Source organism: Phyllobates terribilis, unplaced genomic scaffold (assembly GCF_046119375.1).
Source record: "Phyllobates terribilis strain yellow unplaced genomic scaffold, ASM4611937v1 Scaffold_12__6_contigs__length_324123572, whole genome shotgun sequence".
NCBI lineage: Eukaryota > Metazoa > Chordata > Amphibia > Anura > Dendrobatidae > Phyllobates > Phyllobates terribilis.
This window is the reverse complement of record NW_027362772.1, coordinates 14,018,451-14,043,565: the sequence shown is the minus strand read 5'-3', so window position 1 is coordinate 14,043,565 and position 25,115 is coordinate 14,018,451. Positions and strand designations below refer to the sequence as shown.

Genomic DNA, 25,115 nt, shown 5'->3' with positions numbered 1-25,115 from the left:
CGAGGTGTGTATTATGAGGTTCTGCAGTAGCTGAGGTGTGTATTATGAGGTTCTGCAGTAGCTGAGGTGTGTATTATGAGGTTCTGCAGTAGCTGATGTGTGTATTATGAGGTTCTGCAGCCGCTGAGGTGTATTATGAGGTTCTGCAGCAGCTGTGGTGTCTATTACATAGGGTGGGAGGGAGAGCATTATTCTATCTCATGTATTAACTCCTGCAGAGCTGTGACTTGTGCAGGAATATTGGAGGCACCCTGTCCTCCCGCCCGCTCACTGCCGCTGTCTCATTCACGGTGTTGGCATCTGATGGGCACGGAGTGATGTGTTTGGATGAGGTGGAGAAGTCAATCATTCCAGGAGATGCTGAGATATCTGCTGGTGAGAGAGGACGGGGCTCGGAGGGGAGGACCCGCCGCCGGGGTTCCCATCACTTCCCTGTCAGTCGCTGCTCACTCACCGCTCTCTCGTACTCATCTCACATTTGCTTCCTTCTGACGGCTGCTACATGTGATTAAAATCGCCTCTGCCGGTTCTGCTGCTCCAGCGAAAGGGGGGAGGTATGACGGAGACGGCGAGGAGAGTCTCACAGAGGAGAAGTGACAGCGAGACAGGGGAAGACACAATAAACTGCAGGAAAACAGAGTAATTACAGGGAAGGAACGAGAGGAGATTATTATTAGAGACGGTGAAGACGTGGGACGACGACGAGGACAAAGACTCAGGATTAACCAGCGAAGAAAAAGTGAAAAATTATACAAGAAAAGCAAAGACAAGAAGGTGAGACTATAGGAAGGATCGAGGATGGTGAGAAGATAAGACGGGACCAAGATCTGGATGGTGGTAAGGCAAAGAAGATAAGAAGGGACCAAGAGGGTGGAAAAGGTGAGAAGATGGGACCGGGGCAGTGAAGAAGGTGAGAGGATAAGACAGGACCAGGACAGTGAGAAGATAATGTGGGAATAAGATCTGGATAAAAAACCATAAGAGATCGGGATATTGGGGAAGGCGAGAGGATAAGACAAGACCAGGACAGTAGAGAAGGTACAAGAGTAAGACCAGACCAAAATCAGGATAGTAAAGAAGGTGAGAAGATAAGATAGAACCAGGGTAGCAGAATACATGTGATTGTATGGAATCTAGATAAGGGTGGTGAAGAAGGGGAGAGGGTAAGACAGGACTAGGACTGGAGAAAAGGTGCTAGGAAAAGACATGATCAAAATATTGAAGAAGGTTAGATTCTAGATCTGGATGGTAAAGGTGAGAAGATAGGCTAGGACTTGTAAAGTGGAGAAGGTGAAAGGGTAAGACAGGACTAGAACAGTAGAAAAGCTGCAAAAATAAGTCAGGACCAAGATCGTAGAGAAAGTGAGAAGGTCAGACTGGACCAAGATCTGGATGGTGAAAAAGGTGAGAACGTAGGATAGGACCAGGAAGGTGGAGAAGCTAAGAGGATAAGACGGGACTAAGATAGGAGAGAAAATAAAAGTGGACCAGCATCCGGGTGATGGAGAAAATAAGATAAAACGGGTCCAGTGTCGGGATGGTGGAGAAAGTAAGAAGATAACACAGGACAAGGATGGTGGAGAAGGTGAAATGTTAAAAAAAACAGTATTTGGGTGGTGAAGATAAGGAAGTAAAACGGGTCAAGGATGGTGGAGAAGATAAGACAGGACCTATACATGGGTGGTGGAGAAGGTAAGGCAGGACCAGGGTTGGGATGGTGAAGAAGGGGCAAGATAAAATGGGAGCAGAGTGGGAATAGTGGCAAATATAAGACAGGTCCATGGTCAAGATGGTGGAGAAGGTCTAGGATCGATGGAGACACACTTGGCAAAGAAGAGACACATGCAATGGTTACCTCTTAGTAGAACGATTCTTCATGGCTCACCAAATGGATGAACGTTGGAATGGACTGTATGGCAAAGAGGCAGAGGGGGCGTTTCCCAATGGACGTCGGGTCTGGATGGCGGCCTTCCTTTGCTTGATCATTTTTCTCACTACTTTAGGCAACTCACTACTTATCTTACTCATCTTCACCCAGAGATCCCTCCGAAATACCTCCAACTACTTCCTAGTGTCTCTCTTCATGTCAGACCTCATGGTGGGCTTGGTGGTGATGCCCCCGGCCATGCTGAATGAACTGTATGGGAGGTGGATCTTGGATGTCGAGTTCTGCTGTGTCTGGTATTCCTTCGATGTCATGTGCTGCAGCGCATCCATCCTCAACCTGTGCGTTATCAGTCTGGACCGCTACCTGCTCATCATCTCCCCGCTCAAGTACAAGCTCCGGATGACATCCTGCAGGGCACTGGGATTGATTTTGGCCACATGGACATTGGCTGCTTTGGCTTCTTTCTTGCCCATTGAGATGGGGTGGCATGAGCCAGGCTTCGAGTTACAATCATCTAACCTGACCTCGATGTCAGAGGAGAAGCAGTGCCGTCTGCTGGTCAGCTTACCGTACGCCTTGATCGCTTCCTGTCTGACTTTTTTTCTCCCGTCAGCAGCCATCTCTTTCACCTACTGCAGGATCCTACTGGCGGCCAGAAAGCAGGCGGTTCAGGTGGCTTCTTTGACCACGAATGTTCCCAATGCATCTGAAAATCATGTGCAGGTAAGAACCGCTCCACCACCAATCTGCAATGGCCCAAAAGCTGTGAATCTATGACCTATACATATCAATAGCCAGATCAATAATTGGTGACCGCCCGTCACCTCCATCACTTATTCTCGTCACTTGTACACAGGTTATGGAGGATCTCGGCAGGAGGTTGTGCCAAACATCTTGGAGAACTGATCTCAGCTCTTCTCTGTATGAGGCTTGTGCATATCCTTCTGTCTCTTCATGTGATCCCAGACTGGATGATGTGACATCAGGGCTTTGTGGGGCTGGATCATCACCTCCAGGACTCCTTGTTCTTAATGACATTGACTAGATGTTTGGGGTTGTTGCCCGGCTGCAGAATAAATCTGGAACTAATCAGACGCCTCCTGATGGTGTTACATGATGGATAAGTATCTGCCTTGATTTCTCAGCATTAAGGACACCAAGAAATAGGCAACATTGAGGACTGTAGATACAGTGGTCGACCAAGAAACTTAGTACAGCAGATGAGACACCTCATGAAGATGTCAAGCAGTGCCGTCAGCTCAAAACTGGCAGCAAGCAGTGCGATCCAGCTACACCATGTACTGTTCGGTTAAGTTTGGCCAGACGTGGTCTTCAATGCTTAGAAGTACAGGGAAAGCAAAAAAATACCACCAGGAAAGCGTCTGATTGGCTCAAAATTTATTTTGCAGCCGGATAACAACCCCAAACATCCAGCCAATGTCATTAAGATCAAAGAGTCTATATACAGGACAGGAGGAGTGGTACTGTGCAGTGTATATATACAGGAGGAGTGGTACTGTTCAGTGTATATATACAGGACAGGAGGAGTGGTACTGTGCAGTGTATATATACAGGACAGGAGGAGTGGTACTGTGCAGTGTATATATACAGGAGGAGTGGTACTGTGCAGTGTATATATACAGGACAGGAGGAGTGGTGCTGTGCAGTGTATATATACAGGACAGGAGGAGGGGTACTGTGCAGTGTATATATACAGGACAGGAGGAGTGGTACTGTGCAGTGTATATATACAGGACAGGAGGAGTGGTACTGTGCAGTGTATATATACAGGACAGGAGGAGTGGTACTGTGCAGTGTATATATATACAGGACAGGAGGAGTGGTACTGTGCAGTGTATATATATACAGGACAGGAGGAGTGGTACTGTGCAGTGTATATATACAGGACAGGAGGAGTGGTACTGGGCAGTGTATATATACAGGACAGGAGGAGTGGTACTGGGCAGTGTATATATACAGGACAGGAGGAGTGGTACTGTGCAGTGTATATATACAGGACAGGAGAAGTGGTACTGTGCAGTGTATATATACCGGACAGGAGGAGTGGTACTGTGCAGTGTATATATACAGGACAGGAGGAGTGGTACTGTGCAGTGTATATATACAGGACAGGAGGAGTGGTACTGTGCAGTGTATATATACCGGACAGGAGGAGTGGTACTGTGCAGTGTATATATACAGGACAGGAGGAGTGGTACTGTGCAGTGTATATATACAGGACAGGAGAAGTGGTACTGTGCAGTGTATATATACAGGACAGGAGGAGTGGTACTGTGCAGTGTATATATACAGGACAGGAGAAGTGGTACTGTGCAGTGTATATATACAGGACAGGAGGAGTGGTACTGTGCAGTGTATATATACAGGAGGAGTGGTACTGTTCAGTGTATATATACAGGACAGGAGGAGTGGTACTGTGCAGTGTATATATACAGGACAGGAGGAGTGGTACTGTGCAGTGTATATATACAGGAGGAGTGGTACTGTGCAGTGTATATATACAGGACAGGAGGAGTGGTGCTGTGCAGTGTATATATACAGGACAGGAGGAGGGGTACTGTGCAGTGTATATATACAGGACAGGAGGAGTGGTACTGTGCAGTGTATATATACAGGACAGGAGGAGTGGTACTGTGCAGTGTATATATACCGGACAGGAGGAGTGGTACTGTGCAGTGTATATATACAGGAGGAGTGGTACTGTGCAGTGTATATATATACAGGACAGGAGGAGTGGTACTGTGCAGTGTATATATATACAGGACAGGAGGAGTGGTACTGTGCAGTGTATATATACAGGACAGGAGGAGTGGTACTGGGCAGTGTATATATACAGGACAGGAGGAGTGGTACTGTGCAGTGTATATATACAGGACAGGAGAAGTGGTACTGTGCAGTGTATATATACCGGACAGGAGGAGTGGTACTGTGCAGTGTATATATACAGGACAGGAGGAGTGGTACTGTGCAGTGTATATATACAGGACAGGAGGAGTGGTACTGTGCAGTGTATATATACCGGACAGGAGGAGTGGTACTGTGCAGTGTATATACAGTATACAGGACAGGAGCAGTGGTACTGTGTAATGTATATATACAGGAGGAGTGGTACTGTGCAGTGTATATACAGTATACAGGACAGGAGGAGTGGTACTGTGCAGTGTATATATACAGGAGGAGTGGTACTGTGCAGTATATATATACAGGACAGGAGGAGTGGTACTGTGCAGTGTATATATACAGGACAGGAGGAGTGGTACTGTGCAGTGTATATATACAGGACAGGAGGAGTGGTTACTGTGCAGTGTATATATACAGGACAGGAGGAGTGGTACTGTGCAGTGTATATATACAGGACAGGAGAAGTGGTACTGTGCAGTGTATATATACAGGACAGGAGGAGTGGTACTGTGCAGTGTATATATACAGGACAGGAGAAGTGGTACTGTGCAGTGTATATATACAGGAGGAGTGGTACTGTTCAGTGTATATATACAGGACAGGAGGAGTGGTACTGTGCAGTATATATATACAGGACAGGAGGAGTGGTACTGTGCAGTGTATATATACAGGAGGAGTGGTACTGTGCAGTGTATATATACAGGACAGGAGGAGTGGTACTGTGCAGTGTATATATACAGGACAGGAGGAGTGGTACTGTGCAGTGTATATATACCGGACAGGAGGAGTGGTACTGTGCAGTGTATATATACAGGAGGAGTGGTCCTGTGCAGTGTATATATACAGGACAGGAGGAGTGGTACTGTGCAGTGTATATATATACAGGACAGGAGGAGTGGTACTGTGCAGTGTATATATACAGGACAGGAGGAGTGGTACTGGGCAGTGTATATATACAGGACAGGAGGAGTGGTACTGTGCAGTGTATATATACAGGACAGGAGAAGTGGTACTGTGCAGTGTATATATACCGGACAGGAGGAGTGGTACTGTGCAGTGTATATATACAGGACAGGAGGAGTGGTACTGTGTAGTGTATATATACAGGACAGGAGGAGTGGTACTGTGCAGTGTATATACAGTATACAGGACAGGAGCAGTGGTACTGTGTAATGTATATATACAGGACAGGAGGAGTGGTACTGTGCAGTGTATATATACCGGACAGGAGGAGTGGTACTGTGCAGTGTATATATACAGGACAGGAGGAGAGATACTGTGCAGTGTATATATACAGGACAGGAGGAGTGGTACTGTGCAGTGTATATATACAGGACAGGAGAAGTGGTACTGTGCAGTGTATATATACAGGACAGGAGGAGTGGTACTGTGCAGTGTATATATACAGGACAGGAGAAGTGGTACTGTGCAGTGTATATATACAGGACAGGAGGAGTGGTACTGTGCAGTGTATATATACAGGACAGGAGGAGTGGTACTGTGCAGTGTATATACAGGACAGGAGGAGTGGTACTGTGCAGTCTATATATACAGGACAGGAGGAGTGGTACTGTGCAGTGTATATATACAGGACAGGAGGAGTGGCACTGTGCAGTGTATATATACAGGACAGGAGGAGTGGCACTGTGCAGTGTATATATACAGGACAGGAGGAGTGGCACTGTGCAGTGTATATATACAGGACAGGAGGAGTGGTACTGTGCAGTGTATATATACAGGACAGGAGGAGTGGTACTGTGCAGTGTATATATACAGGACAGGAGAAGTGGTACTGTGCAGTGTATATATACAAGACAGGAGGAGTGGTACTGTGCAGTGTATATATACAGGACAGGAGGAGTGGTACTGTGCAGTGTATATACAGGACAGGAGGAGTGGTACTGTGCAGTCTATATATACAGGACAGGAGGAGTGGTACTGTGCAGTGTATATATACAGGACAGGAGGAGTGGTACTGTGCAGTGTATATATACAGGACAGGAGGAGTGGCACTATGCAGTGTATATATACAGGACAGGAGGAGTGGTACTGTGCAGTGTATATACAGGACAGGAGGAGTGGTACTGTGCAGTCTATATATACAGGACAGGAGGAGTGGTACTGTGCAGTGTATATATACAGGACAGGAGGAGTGGCACTGTGCAGTGTATATATACAGGACAGGAGGAGTGGCACTGTGCAGTGTATATATACAGGACAGGAGGAGTGGCACTGTGCAGTGTATATATACAGGACAGGAGGAGTGGTACTGTGCAGTGTATATACAGGACAGGAGGAGTGGTACTGTGCAGTGTATATATACAGGACAGGAGGAGTGGCACTGTGCAGTGTATATATACAGGACAGGAGGAGTGGTACTGTGCAGTGTATATATACAGGGCAAGAGTAGTGGTGCTGTGCAGTGTATGTACAGTGGTGTGAAAAAGTGTTTGCCCCCATCCTGATTTCTTATGTTTCAGATCACAAGACAAATGTAAATATTAGAAAGAGATAACACAAGTAATCACAAAATGCAGTTTATAAATGAAGGTCGTTATTATTAAGGGAAAATAAAGAAAGAAATCCAAACCTACAGGGTCCTGTGTGATAGTGATTGTCCCCTAAACCTAATAACTGGTTTCGTCCTTAGCAGCAACAACTGCAATCAAGCGTTTGCGATAACTGGCAATGAGTCTTTACAACTCTCTGGAGGAATTTTGACCGTTCATCGTTGCAGAATTGTTGTACTTCAGCCACATTGGAGGTTTCCGAGCATGAACCGCCTTTTTAAGGTCCGATCACAGCATTCAATTGGATTAAGGTCAGGACTTTGACTTGGCCACTCCAAAGTCTTAATTGTGCTTTTCTTAAGCCATTCAGAGGTGGACTTGCTGGTGTGTTTTGGATCATTGTCCTGCTGCATAACCCAAGTGCACTTCAGCTTGAGGTCATGAACAGATGGCCGGACATTCTCCTTCAGGATTTTTTGATAGACAGCAGAATTCATGGTTCCATTTACCACAGCAAGTCTTCCAGGTCCTGAAACAGAAAAACAGCCCCAGACCATCACACTACCACCAACATATTTTACTGTTGGTATGATGATCCTTTTCTGAAATGTTGTGTTACTTCTACGCCAGATGTAATGGGACATACACCTTCCAAAAAGTTCAACTTTTGTAGCTTCAGTCCACAGAGTATTCTTCCAAAAGCCTTGGCGATCATCAAGATGTTTTCTGGCAAAACTGAGAAGAGCCTTAATGTTCTTTTTTCCCAGCAGTGGTTTTCATCTTGGAACTCTGCCATGATGCCCTTTTTGCCCAGTCTCTTTCTTATGGTGTAGTCATGAACACTGACCTTAACTGAGGCAAGTGAGGCCTGCAGATCTTTGGATATTGTTGTGGGGTCTTTTGTGACCTCTTGGATGAGTCGTCGCTGCGCTCTTGGGGTAATCTTGGCTGGCCGGCCACTCCTAAGAAGGTTCACCACTGTTCCATGTTTTCGCCATTTGTGGATAATGGCTGTCACTGAGGTTCACTGGAGTCCCAAAGCTTTAGGAATGGCTTTATAACCTTTTCCAGAATGATAGATCTCAATTACTTTGGTTTTCATTTGTTCTTGAATTTCTTTGGATCACAGCATGATGTCTAGATTTTGAAGATCTTTTGGTCTACTTCTCTTTGTCAGGCAGGTCCTATTTAAGTGATTCTTTGATTGAGAACAAGTGTGGCAGTAATCAGGCCTGTGTGTGGCGAGGGAAATTGAACTCAGCTTCTCAAAGATATGAAAAACCACAGTTAATTTATGTTTTAAGGGGAAAGGGCAATCACTTTTTCACACAGGACCCTGTAAGTTTGGATTTCTTTTTTCCTTAAATAATAAAGTCCTTCATTCATAAACTGCATTTTTGTGGTTACTTGTGTGATCTTTGTCTAATATTTACATTTGTTTTGTGATCTGAAACATTTAAGTGACAAACATGCAAAAGAATAAGAAATCAGGAAGGGGGCAAATACTTTTTCACACCACAGTATACAGAACAGGAGAAGTGGTACGGTCTGTAAATAAGGACTCTGGACATATTTTATGTCGATTACTTTTCAGGATTAGATCACCAGAATTACTGGGCCGATACAGAAATCATAGTGATTTATGGTGTTAGAATCGTTACGGAGAGTTGATCCCTGCCGAGTTGTAGCTTTGACACTCCGGGAATCACGATGGAAATAAAACCGTTCTGTCTCTTTAAAGTTGGTGAATCATTACACTTTACAGCATGTAATCATTTATAACACTTCCTCATCAACTAGGAAATAATAAAAGTTTTTTTTTTCCTCCCAATAAACACATGTATCAGCTAGCCACAGGACAATTGATCAATGTATGATTGCTGAGGATCCAACTGCTGGGACCAGGACCAATTACGAGAGCGGGGTGTCCCTAAACCCCCCCCCCCCATTCACAAACCAAACACGTAGAGATAAAACAAGTGCATTACCAGCTATGGCCATAAGGTGGCGATACAGTGTTCCAACAGTGACACCTTGTGGTCAGTAGTGGTAGTGTAAAAATAAAATAAAATAATGTATTGTGCTGGGTAAGAGTCGCAGATCAGAAATATATCTTGTTTCGTCCGTTGTCAGTGGCTCTGCTGGCGCAGCACGGGCGCGGTTTAGCCTGCAGAACAGCCGCTGTGATGAGTCACATCATCCCCCCCTACACCCATAGTAATATGTTTCCAGTCCTCAACATGAGAACTGTGGGCTACAGTCTCTTGCCAGGCTCGGCTCCAGCGCACGGAGCATGCATAAAACATCACACCCCTCTACCCTCTGCTGCGGGGTAACTGCTGCCAACTCAGTGTGTGCCCGGGGGGAGGGGAGCAGCGAGAATCTGCAGAGCGGCTTCTATGCCCCCGAGATAAAAACACAGTCATCAGCACCGAACTTAACCCATCTGACACTTCGACAGCTCACCATCGGCCTCTTCTTCATGCGATGTGGATTGTTGCCGAATTCGATGCGAATTTTGCTGTAGAATCTGTTACAATTGCATCCAGCTGCATAATTTGGACTCCAGTCTGCTACATTTTACCTGCACTGATACATTGTAACAAACTATCGGTACAGGATAAAGATTTATGCAGCTGATTGTTGGCACTGGATGAGAGAAACGTCGAGCCGATCAGACTATGGATGTGGAGGAACGTTCCAACTCACTGACAGCAAGCAGAGACCTTGCAAATGGTGAGAAATAGAAACGAAGGTGGCAGAACATTACAGGCACAACCGCCATAGGTGAGACAAAACGGAGCCGCGGATCTCCTGCGCTGCGGATCTTCTAACTGTGGATCTTCTGCGCTGTGGATCTCCTACGCTGCAGATTTCCTGCATTGTGGATCTCCTGCGCTGCGAATCTTCTGCGCTGCAGATCTCCTAACTGCAGATCTCCTACGCTGCAGATCTCCTACGCTGCGGATCTCCTACGCTGCAGATCTCCTACGCTGCAGATCTCCTACGCTGCAGATCTCCTACGCTGCAGATCTCCTACGCTGCAGATCTCCTACGCTGCAGATCTCCTGCGCTGCAGCCTGACCTACATTATCGGTGCTGCAGATGTGCATGTAATCCGCAAGCAGATGGAAGATTGGCAGGTTACATGTGAGCGCGGCGGGCGCAGTGCCAGGGGGATTGGGCATGACCAGAATATACAATCAGAGCTTATGTTCGAGCCCCGTTATATTACATCACAGCTTATTACGGGTCACTCCCAGCCTTCACACTGCGCAGCACGGCTTACACCCCAGTCACCTCCAGAGCTGCACTCACAATGCTACTGCTTTCCTTTTTTTCTGAGAGACGGCGCCACTCATGTCTGGAATTGCAGCTCAACCCTGAAAACTGCAAAACCAGACAAGCCCATGGACAATAGTGGTGCTGTTTATGGAGGAAGAGATGATTGTGCCTCCCTGGGTCACAGCGGAGCTATGGGTCCGTATATTCACATCTACCTTTTCCTCCGGTCTCGTCCCAGGTGCTGGCGGTTCCGGTCGCGGAGGGGAGGAGGTTCGTGACGAAGCACAGTAAGAAGGCGCTCAAAGCAAGTCTGACGCTGGGCATCCTCCTGGGCATGTTTTTCGTGGCGTGGCTTCCGTTTTTTATTGCCAACATGGTTCAGGTAAGACGGGAAGCAAGAATGGTGGGTTAACCACTTATGAAGAGGCAAAGTAGCTCTGAGACCTGTCTCACTAGTGCCACCTATTGGAGGAAGCCTGCTGGAAGACAACGCCCGACCCTCCTATCATAAGTAGAGATATAAGCCTCAAACCCCTCTATAGGTAGCGCAGGGTTTGGCAATGCTCCATGGGGAAAAAACATGCAAATTAGCTATCTCCCAGAAGGAAGAAAAGTACCTCTCTAGCGCCACCTATTGGAGATTGCATTGTTTCACTTACAAGAAGCTACCTCATCCAGAGACCCATCTGCAGACAGCTGTTTCGGGTGAAGGGTTTGGCATGTGCGAAGAAGCAAGTCGGCTCCCTCCTGGGGGGTTAGGTGACTCTTCTAGTGCTTTCCCATGGAGCACCGCCAATAAAGGGGCACCCGTCCCTGCTCAGCGGCCTAAAGGGGGTGTCTGGCAAGGCGAATACCCTCAGTCAAGGTGCAAGGTTTGTAGCTACCTCCAGGTGGTGGCGCTAGAGGCGAGTCTGCTTCCTGCTGGGAGGGAGCCAATTTGCATGTTGCTTTCACATGGAGCAGAGAATGCTGACTCCTCCCCCTGCTACTTAACTGACAGAGGGGAGGGGCTTAATAAAAAAAAGCCATTTCCAAGCTCTCCCATTGGCCGTATATTTGGCGCTCCATGCTGATATTAGTAGTGCATTTCTAGGAAATCTTTCTGTACACGTCCGGACCCTGCAGACAGATGCCCTTTAGTAAGAGATATTCTGCTGGCACCTTACACCTTGTGTCTCGCTGTGCTCCGCAGGCCATCTGTGACTGCGTCCCCCCGGGCTTGTTTGACGTCCTCACGTGGCTCGGATACTGTAACAGCACCATGAACCCCATCATCTACCCCCTGTTCATGAGAGACTTCAAGCGCGCCATGGGGAAGTACCTGCCCTGCTGCCGGCGCTCCAGGGTTATCTCGCTCTCCGTGCGCAACTCCAACAGTGCCCCGCGCCTGGGGCTGTCGCTGCGGAACGTGCTGACCCTGCGCGGGGAGACCGACTCCATATATTCTGCCACGCTGGGCAACGAGCACCTTCTGCAGAACTATAAAGACCACAGCACCGACCCGCTGCCCGTCACCGCCGCCGATTCAGTCAACCTCTTTGATTTGGAGCAGGAGATGCAGGTCCACCAGCTGAATACACCCATGGACTGAGCCATCACGATGCTCATCCAGAGCTCTCTGGTTCACATCTGGAATTCCTGAACGGCAGTGAAGACTGACACTTAGGTGCCAATCGCAATGGACACAGCAATAGTGCCGCCTGCATAGGAGATACCCATCACGCAAGATGGCGACTCAGGGACGTACAATGTATTTATAAGCTGTTTTTTTTTTTTAGGGAGGAGGGGGTCTTCTTTCCGTATGTACTGGTTTATTATCTATAGGGGGCAGTATACTTTTCATTTCCCTGTCCTGATCGTTAAGTGTATTTTGGAAGCTGATACGATACATGCATGCTGGGAAGTGATGGAGAAGAAAGTTCCTGCACCCATAGTGCTGGCAGAATGCTGATGCAGAGGAAGCACCTTCCCAATTACTGTGAATCAAGTAAAATATCCAGCGTGTCACATGGTAGTGAATTTTTTTTTTATTAATGATTTTAATGTTATTTTGTCATTTCCTCCAATCACATCCAGAGCTGCATTTGAGAACAGATCATGATTTAGCTCCACCCACCTGTCTGATACATGACCTTTGCCCTATGTAACTGCCATCTGAACTCCCACAATGCATTGGACGTATCACAGGAAGGGAGCAGAATCGTGAATGCAGCTCTGGAGGTGGAGACACAATATTCTGTGGCCCCTGAACGGCAGCGGGGTCCCCGTCCGCACCATGTGACTGCGTCCTGGGGCTTCGGCGGTGACATTATACAATTATTGCTCCTCCGTCCGGTTATATGTAATAAATTCAGTGATATTTGAGCAGCGCGGCTGGTGGGGGAGGGGAAGGCGCCGTCCTCGCCACCGGCAACGACGGAACAAGCTCGGTGACATTAGATAAATGTCAGGTATGCCGAGGGTGAGTCATTAAAGGGTCAATCCCGGCAAAATCCCAAATCAGAAATTAAAGGGCTAGTCCACTTTATGTAAATGAAGGTGAGTCATGACATCCTGCACAAGATCTCTGCTTGCAGTCAGTGAATGGCAGCGCAGCACATGCATAGGGTTAGAGTGGATCCACCATCAGCTTTTATCTCATTGGATCATGTGATGGAATTATTTCAATATTAACATTTAGAGATTATTTTGTTTTATTCCCGAAAATTCTCCACACTGCGGCCCCAACTTACCGACCAGTGTCAGTTGCCTCATGTAATCCATCTGCAGCCGCAGAGACCCCAAGACAGATTACAGGAAGCGGGGGCAGGTCCTTGATGCGCTACAGGAAGCGGGGGCGGGTCCTTGATGCGCTACAGGAAGCGGGGGCGGGTCCTTGATGCGCTACATGAAGCGGGGGCGGGTCCTTGATGCGCTACAGGAAGCGGGGGCGGGTCCTTGATGCGCTACAGGAAGCGGGGGCGGGTCCTTGATGCGCTACAGGAAGCGGGGGCGGGTCCTTGATGCGCTACAGGAAGCGGGGGCGGGTCCTTGATGCGCTATAGGAAGCGGGGGCGGGTCCTTGATGCTCTACAGGAAGCGGGAGCGGGTCCTTGATGCTCTACAGGAAGCGGGAGCGGGTCCTTGATGCTCTACAGGAAGCGGGGGCAGGTCCTTGATGCGCTACAGGAAGCGAGGACGAGTCCTTGATGCTCTACAGGAAGCGGGGGCGGGTCCTTGATGCGCTACAGGAAGCGGGGGCGGGTCCTTGATGCGCTACAGGAAGCGGGGGCGGGTCCTTGATGCTCTACAGGAAGCGGGGGCGGGTCCTTGATGCTCTACAGGAAGCGGGGGCGGGTCCTTGATGCGCTACAGGAAGCGGGGGCGTGTCCTTGATGCGCTACAGGAAGCGGGGGCGGGTCCTTGATGCTCTACAGGAAGCGGGGGCGGGTCCTTGATGCTCTACAGGAAGCGGGGGCGGGTCCTTGATGCTCTACAGGAAGCGGGAGCGGGTCCTTGATGCTCTACAGGAAGCGGGAGCAGGTCCTTGATGCTCTACAGGAAGCGGGGGCAGGTCCTTGATGCGCTACAGGAAGCGGGGACGAGTCCTTGATGCTCTACAGGAAGCGGGGGCGGGTCCTTGATGCGCTACAGGAAGCGGGGGCGGGTCCTTGATGCTCTACAGGAAGCGGGGGCGGGTCCTTGATGCTCTACAGGAAGCGGGGGCGGATCCTTGATGCTCTACAGGAAGTGGGGGGGCGGGTCTCCGTCCCTCTACAGGAAGCGGGGGCGGGTCTCCGTCCCTCTACAGGAAGCGGAGGCGGGTCTCCGTCCCTCTACAGGAAGCGGGGGCGGGTCTCCGTCCCTCTACAGGAAGCGGAGGCGGGTCTCCGTCCCTCTACAGGAAGCGTGGGCGGGTCTCCGTCCCTCTACAGGAAGCGGGGGCGGGTCTCCGTCCCTCTACAGGAAGCGGGGGCGGGTCTCTGTCCATCTACAGGGGACGGGTCTCCATCCCTCTACAGGCGGCGGGTCTCCGTCCCTCTACAGGAAGATGAGGGCGGTCTCTGTCCCTCTACAGGAAGAGGGGGCAGGTCTCTGTCCCTCTACAGGAAGCAGGTCTGTCTTTTCAAGAAGTGGGGGCCGGTCTTTGTTCATCTACAGGAAGTGGGGGCGGGTCTTTGTCTCTACAGGAAGTGGGTGGATGAAGAGATACCCTGCAGGATAATCGGGACAGTCCCGTTACATATTAGATAGATATATACACCAAAAGCACTTTTATATTCATGTGGAAAAGACAGGATCCCTTTAAAACCTGCCCTGATCACTGCTTCCCATAGCTGAGCATTCACTACTTTGTTATAGTCCTAGCATCTCCTACTGTGAATAACTTATGGGGAGGATATTACAGTCAGGGGCAAAAAAAGAGGAGGATATCACAGTCAGGGGCAAAAAAAGAGGAGGATATTACAGTCAGGGGCAGGATATTACAGTCATGTGTCCTGGAGGAGAATCGTAAGGGAGGCGCTGGAGGGGATGGAGCTGCACAACTGAAAAGGGTAGGAGGGGGACGGAGCTGCACAACTGAGAAGGGCAGGAGGGGGACGGAGCTGCACAACTGAGAAGGGCAGGAGGGGGATGGAGCTGCACAGCAGAGGGGCATGATGGGGATGGAGCTGCACGACTGAGAGGGGCAGGAGGGGGATGGAGCTGCACAGCAGAGCGGCAGGAGGGGGATGGAGCTGCACGACTGAGAGGGGCAGGAGGGGGATGGAGCTGAACAGCAGAGGGGCATGATGGGGATGGAGCTGCACGACAGAGGGGCAGGAGGGGGATGGAGTTGCACAGCAGAAGGGCAGGAGGGGGATGGAGTTGCACAGCAGAGGGGCAGGAGGGGGATGGAGCTGCACGACTGAGAGGGGCAGGAGGGGGGTGGAGCTGCACAACAGTTGGGCATGATGGGGATGGAGCTGCACGACTGAGAGGGGCAGGAGGGGGATGGAGTTGCACAACAGAAGGGCAGGAGGGGGATGGAGTTGCACAGCAGAGGGGCAGGAGGGGGATGGAGCTGCACGACTGAGAGGGGCAGGAGGGGGATGGAGCTGCATGACAGAGGGGCAGGAGGGGGATGGAGTTGCACAGCAGAAGGGCAGGAGGGGGATGGAGTTGCACAGCAGAAGGGCAGGAGGGGGATGGAGCTGCACAGCAGAGGGGCAGGAGGGGGATGGAGCTGCACGACTGAGAGGGGCAGGAGGGGGATGGAGTTGCACAGCAGAGGGGCATGATGGGGATGGAGCTGCACGACTGAGAGGGGCAGGAGGGGGATGGAGCTGCACAGCAGAGGGGCATGATGGGGATGGAGCTGCACCACTGAGAGCGGCAGGAGGGGGATGGAGTTGCACAGCAGAAGGGCAGGAGGGGGATGGAGTTGCACAGCCGAGGGGCATGGAGCTGCACGACAGAGGGCAGGAGGGGGATGGAGTTGCACGACTGAGAGGGCAGGAGGGGGATGGAGTTGCACAGCAGAGGGGCAGGAGGGGGATGGAGTTGCACAGCAGAAGGGCAGGAGGGGGATGGATTTGCACAGCAGAGGGGCAGGAGGGGGATGGAGCTGCACGACTGAGAGGGCAGGAGGGGGGTGGAGCTGCACAGCAGAGGGGCATGATGGGGATGGAGCTGCACGACTGAGAGGGGCAGGAGGGGGATGGAGTTGCACAACAGAAGGGCAGGAGGGGGATGGAGTTGCACAGCAGAGGGGCAGGAGGGGGATGGAGCTGCACGACTGAGAGGGGCAGGAGGGGGATGGAGCTGCACGACTGAGAGGGGCAGGAGGGGGATGGAGTTGCACAGCAGAGGGGCAGGAGGGGGATGGAGTTGCACGACTGAGAGGGCAGGAGGGGGATGGAGTTGCACAGCAGAGGGGCAGGAGGGGGATGGAGTTGCACAGCAGAGGGGCAGGAGGGGGATGGAGCTGCACAGCAGAGGGGCAGGAGGGGGGTGGAGTTGCACGACTGAGAGGGCAGGAGGGGGATGGAGTTGCACAGCAGAGGGGCAGGAGGGGGATGGAGTTGCACAGCAGAGGGGCAGGAGGGGGGTGGAGTTGCACGACTGAGAGGGCAGGAGGGGGATGGAGTTGCACAGCAGAGGGGCAGGAGGGGGATGGAGTTGCACAGCAGAGGCGCAGGAGGGGGGTGGAGTTGCACGACTGAGAGGGCAGGAGGGGGATGGAGTTGCACAGCAGAGGGGCAGGAGGGGGATGGAGTTGCACAGCAGAGGGGCAGGAGGGGGATGGAGTTGCACACCTGTGCAGCTTTCTGGGACTTTCAGCAAGAAAAGAGAACAGGACAAACAAATTCCAATAATGAATGAAGCGACCGGCCTGTGCTATCGGGCTTCACCCCGGACATGTTGTGGATGCGTTTTCTGTGGATTTTAATGGCAGCAGGCGATCCCGTGTCACTTTCGGGCAGCGGGGGCTATAACACCGGAGCGGCGGCTTCACCTCTATCGTCTCTGATGCCATCGTCGGATGGCGCCTGTCCACTGACCTGACCCGCTCCGTGTATCACAGTATCTAGGACGCGGAGCTACATCACCCTACAGAACTGCGGCCGATACCTGAATTGTATTCTGTCTCTTTAAGCGGGTGAGGAGCGTCGCCGTCTGTTTTTCCGCCGCTCCACTCCTGATCTTTGCTTGCAGTGTTGTTGTTGGCGCAGTCCTTACAGAACGATTCCTCCGCCTGCGCAGCATTGCACCGGGCACAGGGCGACTGGGGCGAGCCTGGGGTTGTGATCGGCTCCCAGTCCCATGGCGAAACGTCCTGGTCGCAGCGCGCTTCTTCTGCCGCCGCACTGCCCTGCTGCGGAGCCGTGGATCCCGCCGGCGGGTGGAGGAGTGCGTTCTGCTCTTCCAGCCGACACTCCTTGGTCTTGATGCCCACGGCCTTCAGTATAGTGTCCATCTGCTTCATGTAGTCCAGGTGTCCGTTCACCTATGGGGGAGGCGTTGAAATGTTACAATAAAGAGCGCGTCCCCTTTAAATTAAACATTTCCCATATATATATATTTTCTTGTCAAAACTATATACCTTTTTTATTAATATCTGATCCTGAGCAAGCTGGGTGACCACCGATACGGCCCCTCGAGAGATGGGGGACCATCGATACGGCCCCTCGAGAGATGGGGGACCACCGATACGGCCCCTCGAGATGGGGGACCACCGATACGGCCCCCGAGAGATGGGAGACCACTGATACGGCCCCTCGAGAGATGGGGGACCATCGATACAGCCCCTCGAGAGATGGGGGACCACCGATACGGCCCCTTGAGAGATGGGGGACCACCATTGTGAGACCCAGCCCAATGGCTCCAAAACAGGAGATCATTCAGGAGTGGGCAGGGGGTGGCAGTGATTACGGGGGATTGTTTTCCAGCACGGCACGGTACAGGACAGCAACAGTGCAGCTGTCAATCAGTGACGGACGACGCAGGAATACAAAGCAGGCGCTGGAGCACAATCATCGGAACAAAAGGGGAGTGAAATGTGCGTGGCGGCGGCGATTACGGGGGGGGGGGGCGGCATTGTACGGTGCAGCTGTTCTCCACCCGTCACCTCCCCCTCCGAAGGGGCTGTGAAAAGGACAGCGGGTCAGCGCTTAACCCGGGGGTGTAATTACTTCTGTCAGGTGGGGGCGGTGCAGCAATTATCTGCAGTGAGCGGCCGCGCTCAGGCACAACGCAGCGGAGGAATGTGCAGAGCAAACACTGTATGAAGGCAGCAATGCTGGGAGTTGTAGTTCTGCAGTAAGTGACGAGCAGCAGCTCTGTTAGTACATGGAGACATCGACACTTTACACCTCCGCACACAAAGCTTTTATCACCTGCAGTGCGTGGAGCCTCCCGGAGCCGGGCCCATTAGCGGTCCCCGAGGGGCCACACTCCGGCGTCCTGCCCTATATACATCCATCAGCGCTGAGCAGAGACGAGCGCAACATGAAGAGCAGCGACTCCCGGGGGGCGAAATGCAAAGGAGACTGAAGGGGGCTCCATGACTAATTCATCGCTCCGGGGGTCCCGTACTGACGACACAGACTGTGTACAATGGAAGGAGACGGGAGAAGGAGCCGACACCAAGGTACAGGCAGAGAGATCACACCGAGCATCCGCACAGGCTACATAGAGGAACACCCAAATACAAGGCCAGAGCCACCCAACGTATACTCATTATATCCTGTATTATACTCCAGAGCTGCACTCACTATTCTGCTGGTGCAGTCACTATGTACATACATTACATTACTGATCCTGAGTTACATCCTGTATTATACTCCAGAGCTGCACTCACTATTCTGCTGGTGCAGTCACTGTGTACATACATTACATTACTGATCCTGAGTTACATCCTGTATTATACTCCAGAGCTGCACTCACTATTCTGCTGCTGCAGTCACTGTGTACATACATTACATTACTGATCCTGAGTTACATCCTGTATTATACTCCAGAGCTGCACTCACTATTCTGCTGGTGCAGTCACCATGTACATACATTACATTACTGATCCTGAGTTACATCCTGTATTATACTCCAGAGCTGCACTCACTATTCTGCTGGTGCAGTCCCTGTGTACATACATTACATTACTGATCCTGAGTTACATCCTGTATTATACTCCAGAGCTGCATTCACTATTCTGCTGGTGCAGTCACTGTGTACATACATTACATTACTGATCCTGAGTTACATCCTGTATTATTCTCCAGAGCTGCATTCACTATTCTGTTGGTGCAGTCACTGTGTACATACATTACATTACTGATCCTGAGTTACATCCTGTATTATACTCCAGAGCTGCACTCACTATTCTGCTGGTGCAGTCACTGTGTACATACATTACATTACTGATCCTGAGTTACATCCTGTATTATACTCCAGAGCTGCACTCACTATTCTGCTGGTGCAGTCACTGTGTACATACATTACATTACTGATTCTGAGTTACCTCCTGTATTATACTCCAGAGCTGCACTCACTATTCTGCTGGTGCAGTCACTGAGTACATACATTACATTACTGACCCTGAGTTATATCCTGTATTATACTCCAGAGCTGCACTCACTATTCTGCTGGTGCAGTCACTGTGTACATACATTACATTACTGATCCTGAGTTACATCCTGTATTATACTCCAGAGCTGCACTCACTATTCTGCTGGTGCAGTCACTGTGTACATACATTACATTACTGACCCCGAGTTACATCCTGTATTATACTCCAGAGCTGCACTCACTATTCTGCTGGTGCAGTCACTGTGTACATACATTACATTACTGATCCTGAGTTACATCCTGTATTATACTGCAGAGCTGCACTCACTATTCTGCTGGTGCAGTCACTGTGTACATACATTACATTACTGATCCTGAGTTACCTCCTGTATTATACTCCAGAGCTGCACTCACTATTCTGCTGGTGCTGGCACTGTGTACATACATTACATTACTGATCCTGAGTTACATCCTGTATTATACTCCAGAGCTGCACTCACTATTCTGCTGGTGCAGTCACTGTGTACATACATTACATTACTGATCCTGAGTTACATCCTGTATTATACTCCAGAGCTGCACTCACTATTCTGCTGGTGCAGTCACTGTGTACATACATTACATTACTGATCCTGAGTTACCTCCTGTATTATACTCCAGAGCTGCACTCACTATTCTGCTGGTGCAGTCACTGTGTACATACATTACATTACTGATCCTGAGTTACATCCTGTATTATACTCCAGAGCTGCACTCACTATTCTGCTGGTGCAGTCACTGTGCACATACAGTTATATGAAAAAGTTTGGGCACCCCTATTAATCTTAAGCTTAATGTTTTATAAAAATTGGTGTTTTTGCAACAGCTATTTCAGTTTGATATATGTAATAACTGTTGGACACAGTAATGTTTCTGCCTTGAAATGAGGTTTATTGTACTAACAGAAAATTTGCAATCTGCATTCAAACAATATTTGACAGGTGCATAAGTATGGGCACCCTTATCATTTTCTTGTTTTAAATACTCCTACCTACTTTTTACTGACTTACTAAAGCACTTTTTTTGGTTTTGTAACCTCATTGAGCTTTGAACTTCATAGCCAGATGTATGCAATCATGAGAAAAGCTACTTAAAGTGGCCACTTGCAAGTTGTTCTCCTGTTTGAATCTCCTCTGAAGAGTGGCATCATGGGCTCCTCAAAACAACTGTCAAATGATCTGAAAACAAAGATTATTCAACATAGTTGTTCAGGGGAAGGATACAAAAAGCTGTCTCAGAGATTTAACCTGTCAGTTTCCACTGTGAGGAACATAGTAAGGAAATGGAAGAATACAGGGACAGTTCTTGTTAAGGCCAGAAGTGGCAGGCCAAGAAAAACATCAGAAAGGCAGAGAAGAAGAATGGTGAGATCAGTCAAGGACAATCCTCAGACCACCTCCAGAGAGCTGCAGCATCAACTTGAAGCAGATGGTGTCACTGTGCATCGGTCAACTATACAACGCACTTTGCACAAGGAGAAGCTGTATGGGAGAGTGATGCGAAAGAAGCCGTTTCTGCAAGCACGCCACAAACAGAGTCGGCTGAGGTATGCAAAAGCACATTTGGAGAAGCCAATTTCTTTTTGGAAGAAGGTCCTGTGGACTGATGAAACCAAGATTGAGTTGTTTGGTCATACAAAAAGGCGTTATGCATGGCGGCGAAAAAATACAGCATTCCAAGAAAAACACTTGCTACCCACAGTAAAATTTGGTGGAGGTTCCATCATGCTTTGGGGCTGTATGGCCAATGCCGGCACCGGGAATCTTGTTAAAGTTGAGGGACGCATGGATTCCACTCAGTATCAGCAGATTCTTGACAATAATGTTCAAGAATCAGTGATAAAGTTGAAGTTACGCAGAGGATGGATCTTTCAGCAAGACAATGATCCAAAACACCGCTCCAAATCTACTCAGGCATTCATGCAGATGAACAATTACAATGTTCTGGAATGGCCATCCCAGTCCCCAGACCTGAATATCATTGAACATCTGTGGGATCATTTGAAGAGGGCTGTCCATGCTCGGCGACCATCAAACTTAACTGAACTGGAATTGTTTTGTAAGGAGGAATGGTCAAAAATACCTTCATCCAGGATCCAGGAACTCATTAAAAGCTGCAGGAAGCGACTAGAGGCTGTTATTTTTGCAAAATGAGGATCTACTAAATATTAATGTCACTTTTCTGGTGAGGTGCCCATACTTATGCACCTGTCAAATTTTGTTTGAATGCAGATTGCACATTTTCTGTTAGTACAATAAACCTCATTTCAAGGCAGAAACATTACTGTGTCCAACAGTTATTACATATATCAAACTGAAATAGCTGTTGCAAAAACACCAATTTTTATAAAACATTAAGCTTAAGATTAATAGGGGTGCCCAAACTTTTTCATATAACTGTACATTACATTACTGATCCTGAGTTACATCCTGTATTATACTCCAGAGCTGCACTCACTATTCTGCTGGTGCAGTCACTGTGTACACACATTACATTACTGATCCTGAGTTACCTCCTGTATTATACTCCAGAGCGGCACTCTCTATTCTGCTGCCGCCTCGTCCTGCACGTCTGCACTCTGTCTGTACGGGGAGATGTATGTGCTCCGGGGCTGAGTGTGTCGGATGTTTGGCTGTCACTCCTCTTTCCCAGGAGCGGATTACCCATTAACCCCTTGTGTGTGGCAGTGCTGTGGTCGTCGCTCTCGGTGTTCTCTACGGGGATTAGGCGCAGTGAGCAGTCGCCTCTTGTGCCGGATTTATCAGGACACTTGTTGCCGTCTCCGCGCCTCAGAGAGGATTTAGAAATAATTACATCTGACTGCGATTCCTTCAATTCCAGGAAAAGTGGTGTCCGGACGCAGAGAGCGGGGGAGGGGAGACGAGCGGGAGAAGCGGCGCCCTGTTCCTGATCCCCGGGGATGGCGGCAGTATCTCGTCAGTAACGAGTGGCGGATTAGCTCCTCCGTATGACAGCGCAGCAGATCCCGGCATATACGGCAATACCCAGAGGATAAGATACACCGCCGCCACTATGGCGCTTACCACAGAGGACAGGTCCACGTTCACCATCCGGCGGTCATCCAGGGCGACGGGCTGCAATCCGGCCACGCTGAGCTTCACTGACGAGCTGCGGTACACGAAGCTGAGCAGCCAATCACCTCTGCCGCAAGAGGACAGAAGACGAAGAGTGTTACTCCAGCCACCACTAGAGGGAGCCCACTACATACAGATTTATACAGCCACCACTAGAGGGAGCCCACTACATACAGATTTATACAGTCACCACTAGAGGGAGCTCACTACATACAGATTTATACAGCCACCACTAGAGGGAGCTCACTACATACAGATTTATACAGCCACCACTAGAGGGAGCTCACTACATACAGATTTATACAGCCACCACTAGGAGGAGCTCACTACATACAGATTTATACAGCCACCACTAGAGGGAGCTCACTACATACAGATTTATACAGTCACCACTAGAGGGAGCTCACTACATACAGATTTATACAGTCACCATTAGGAGGAGCTCACTACATACAGATTTATACAGCCACCACTAGAGGGAGCTCACTACATACAGATTTATACAGTCACCACTAGAGGGAGCTCACTATATAGATTTATACAGACACCACTAGGAGGAGCTCACTACATACAGATTTATACAGTCACCACTAGAGGGAGCTCACTACATACAGATTTATACAGCCACCACTAGAGGGAGCTCACTACATACAGATTTATACAGCCACCACTAGAGGGAACTCACTACATACAGATTTATACAGCCACCACTAGAGGGAGCTCACTACATACAGATTTATACAGTCACCACTAGAGGGAGCTCACTACATACAGATTTATACAGTCACCACTAGAGGGAGCTCACTACATACAGATTTATACAGCCACCACTAGAGGGAGCTCACTACATACAGATTTATACAGCCACCACTAGAGGGAGCTCACTACATACAGATTTATACAGTCACCACTAGAGGGAGCTCACTACATACAGATTTATACAGCCACCACTAGGAGGAGCTCACTACATACAGATTTATACAGCCACCACTAGAGGGAGCTCACTACATACAGATTTATACAGCCGCCACTAGAGGGAGCTCACTACATACAGATTTATACAGCCACCACTAGGGAGAGCTCACTACATACAGATTTATACAGCCACCACTAGGGGGAGCTCACTACATACAGATTTATACAGTCACCACTAGAGGGAGCTCACTATATAGATTTATACAGCCACCACTAGGAGGAGCTCACTACATACAGATTTATACAGTAACCACTAGAGGGAGCTCACTACATACAGATTTATACAGCCACCACTAGAGGGAGCTCACTACATACAGATTTATACAGCCACCACCAGGGGGAGCTCACTACATACAGATTTATACAGTCACCACTAGAGGGAGCTCACTACATACAGATTTATACAGCCACCACTAGAGGGAGCTCACTAAATACAGATTTATACAGCCACCACTAGAGGGAGCTCACTACACACAGATTTATACAGCCACCACTATAGGGAGCTCACTACATACAGATTTATACAGCCACCACTAGAGGGAGCTCACTACATACAGATTTATACAGCCACCACTAGAAGGAGCTCACTACATACAGATTTATACAGCCACCACTAGAGGGAGCTCACTACATACAGATTTATACAGCCACCACTAGAGGGAGCTCACTACAAACAGATTTATACAGCCACCACTAGAGGGAGCTCACTACATACAGATTTATACAGCCACCACTAGAGGGAGCTCACTACACACAGATTTATACAGCCACCACTAGAGGGAGCTCACTACATACAGATTTATACAGCCACCACTAGAGGGAGCTCACTACATACAGATTTATACAGCCACCACTAGAGGGAGCTCACTACATACAGATTTATACAGCCACCACTAGAGGGAGCTCACTACATACAGATTTATACAGCCACCACTAGGGGGAGCTCACTACATACAGATTTATACAGTCACCACTAGAGAGAGCTCACTACATACAGATTTATACAGCCACCACTAGGGGGAGCTCACTACATACAGATTTATACAGTCACCACTAGAGGGAGCTCACTACATACAGATTTATACAGCCACCACTAGAGGGAGCTCACTACATACAGATTTATACAGCCACCACTAGAGGGAGCTCACTACATACAGATTTATACAGCCACCACTAGAGGGAGCTCACTACATACAGATTTATACAGCCACCACTAGGGGGAGCTCACTACATACAGATTTATACAGTCACCACTAGAGAGAGCTCACTACATACAGATTTATACAGCCACCACTATAGGGAGCTCACTACATACAGATTTATACAGCCACCACTAGAGGGAGCTCACTACATACAGATTTATACAGCCACCAC

At 49.2% G+C, this 25,115-nt stretch overlaps 2 protein-coding genes across 3 annotated transcripts in view; one reads left to right on the top strand and one right to left on the bottom strand.

Annotated features, from left to right (window-relative positions):
* The first annotated feature begins 228 nt into the window (after nucleotides 1-228).
* Nucleotides 229-13,404, top strand: HTR6 (5-hydroxytryptamine receptor 6). Its single transcript, XM_073655562.1, is given in 4 exon segments — nucleotides 229-1,866; nucleotides 1,868-2,611; nucleotides 10,844-10,987; nucleotides 11,798-13,404. Coding segments are annotated over 4 exon segments (1,341 nt in total). The 5' UTR covers nucleotides 229-1,812; the 3' UTR covers nucleotides 12,197-13,404.
* Nucleotides 12,615-25,115, bottom strand: part of TMCO4 (transmembrane and coiled-coil domains 4) — a 164,589-nt gene continuing 152,088 nt past the window's right edge. For both annotated transcript variants that reach the window (XM_073655561.1, XM_073655560.1), the window contains exons 13-15: nucleotides 22,716-22,833; nucleotides 17,200-17,575; nucleotides 12,615-14,798 (exon numbers count right to left, since the gene is read on the bottom strand). In XM_073655561.1, coding sequence (XP_073511662.1) covers nucleotides 14,740-14,798; nucleotides 17,200-17,575; nucleotides 22,716-22,833 — 553 coding nt within the window. In that variant the 3' untranslated portion in view covers nucleotides 12,615-14,739. The remainder of the gene's footprint in view (nucleotides 14,799-17,199; nucleotides 17,576-22,715; nucleotides 22,834-25,115) is intronic.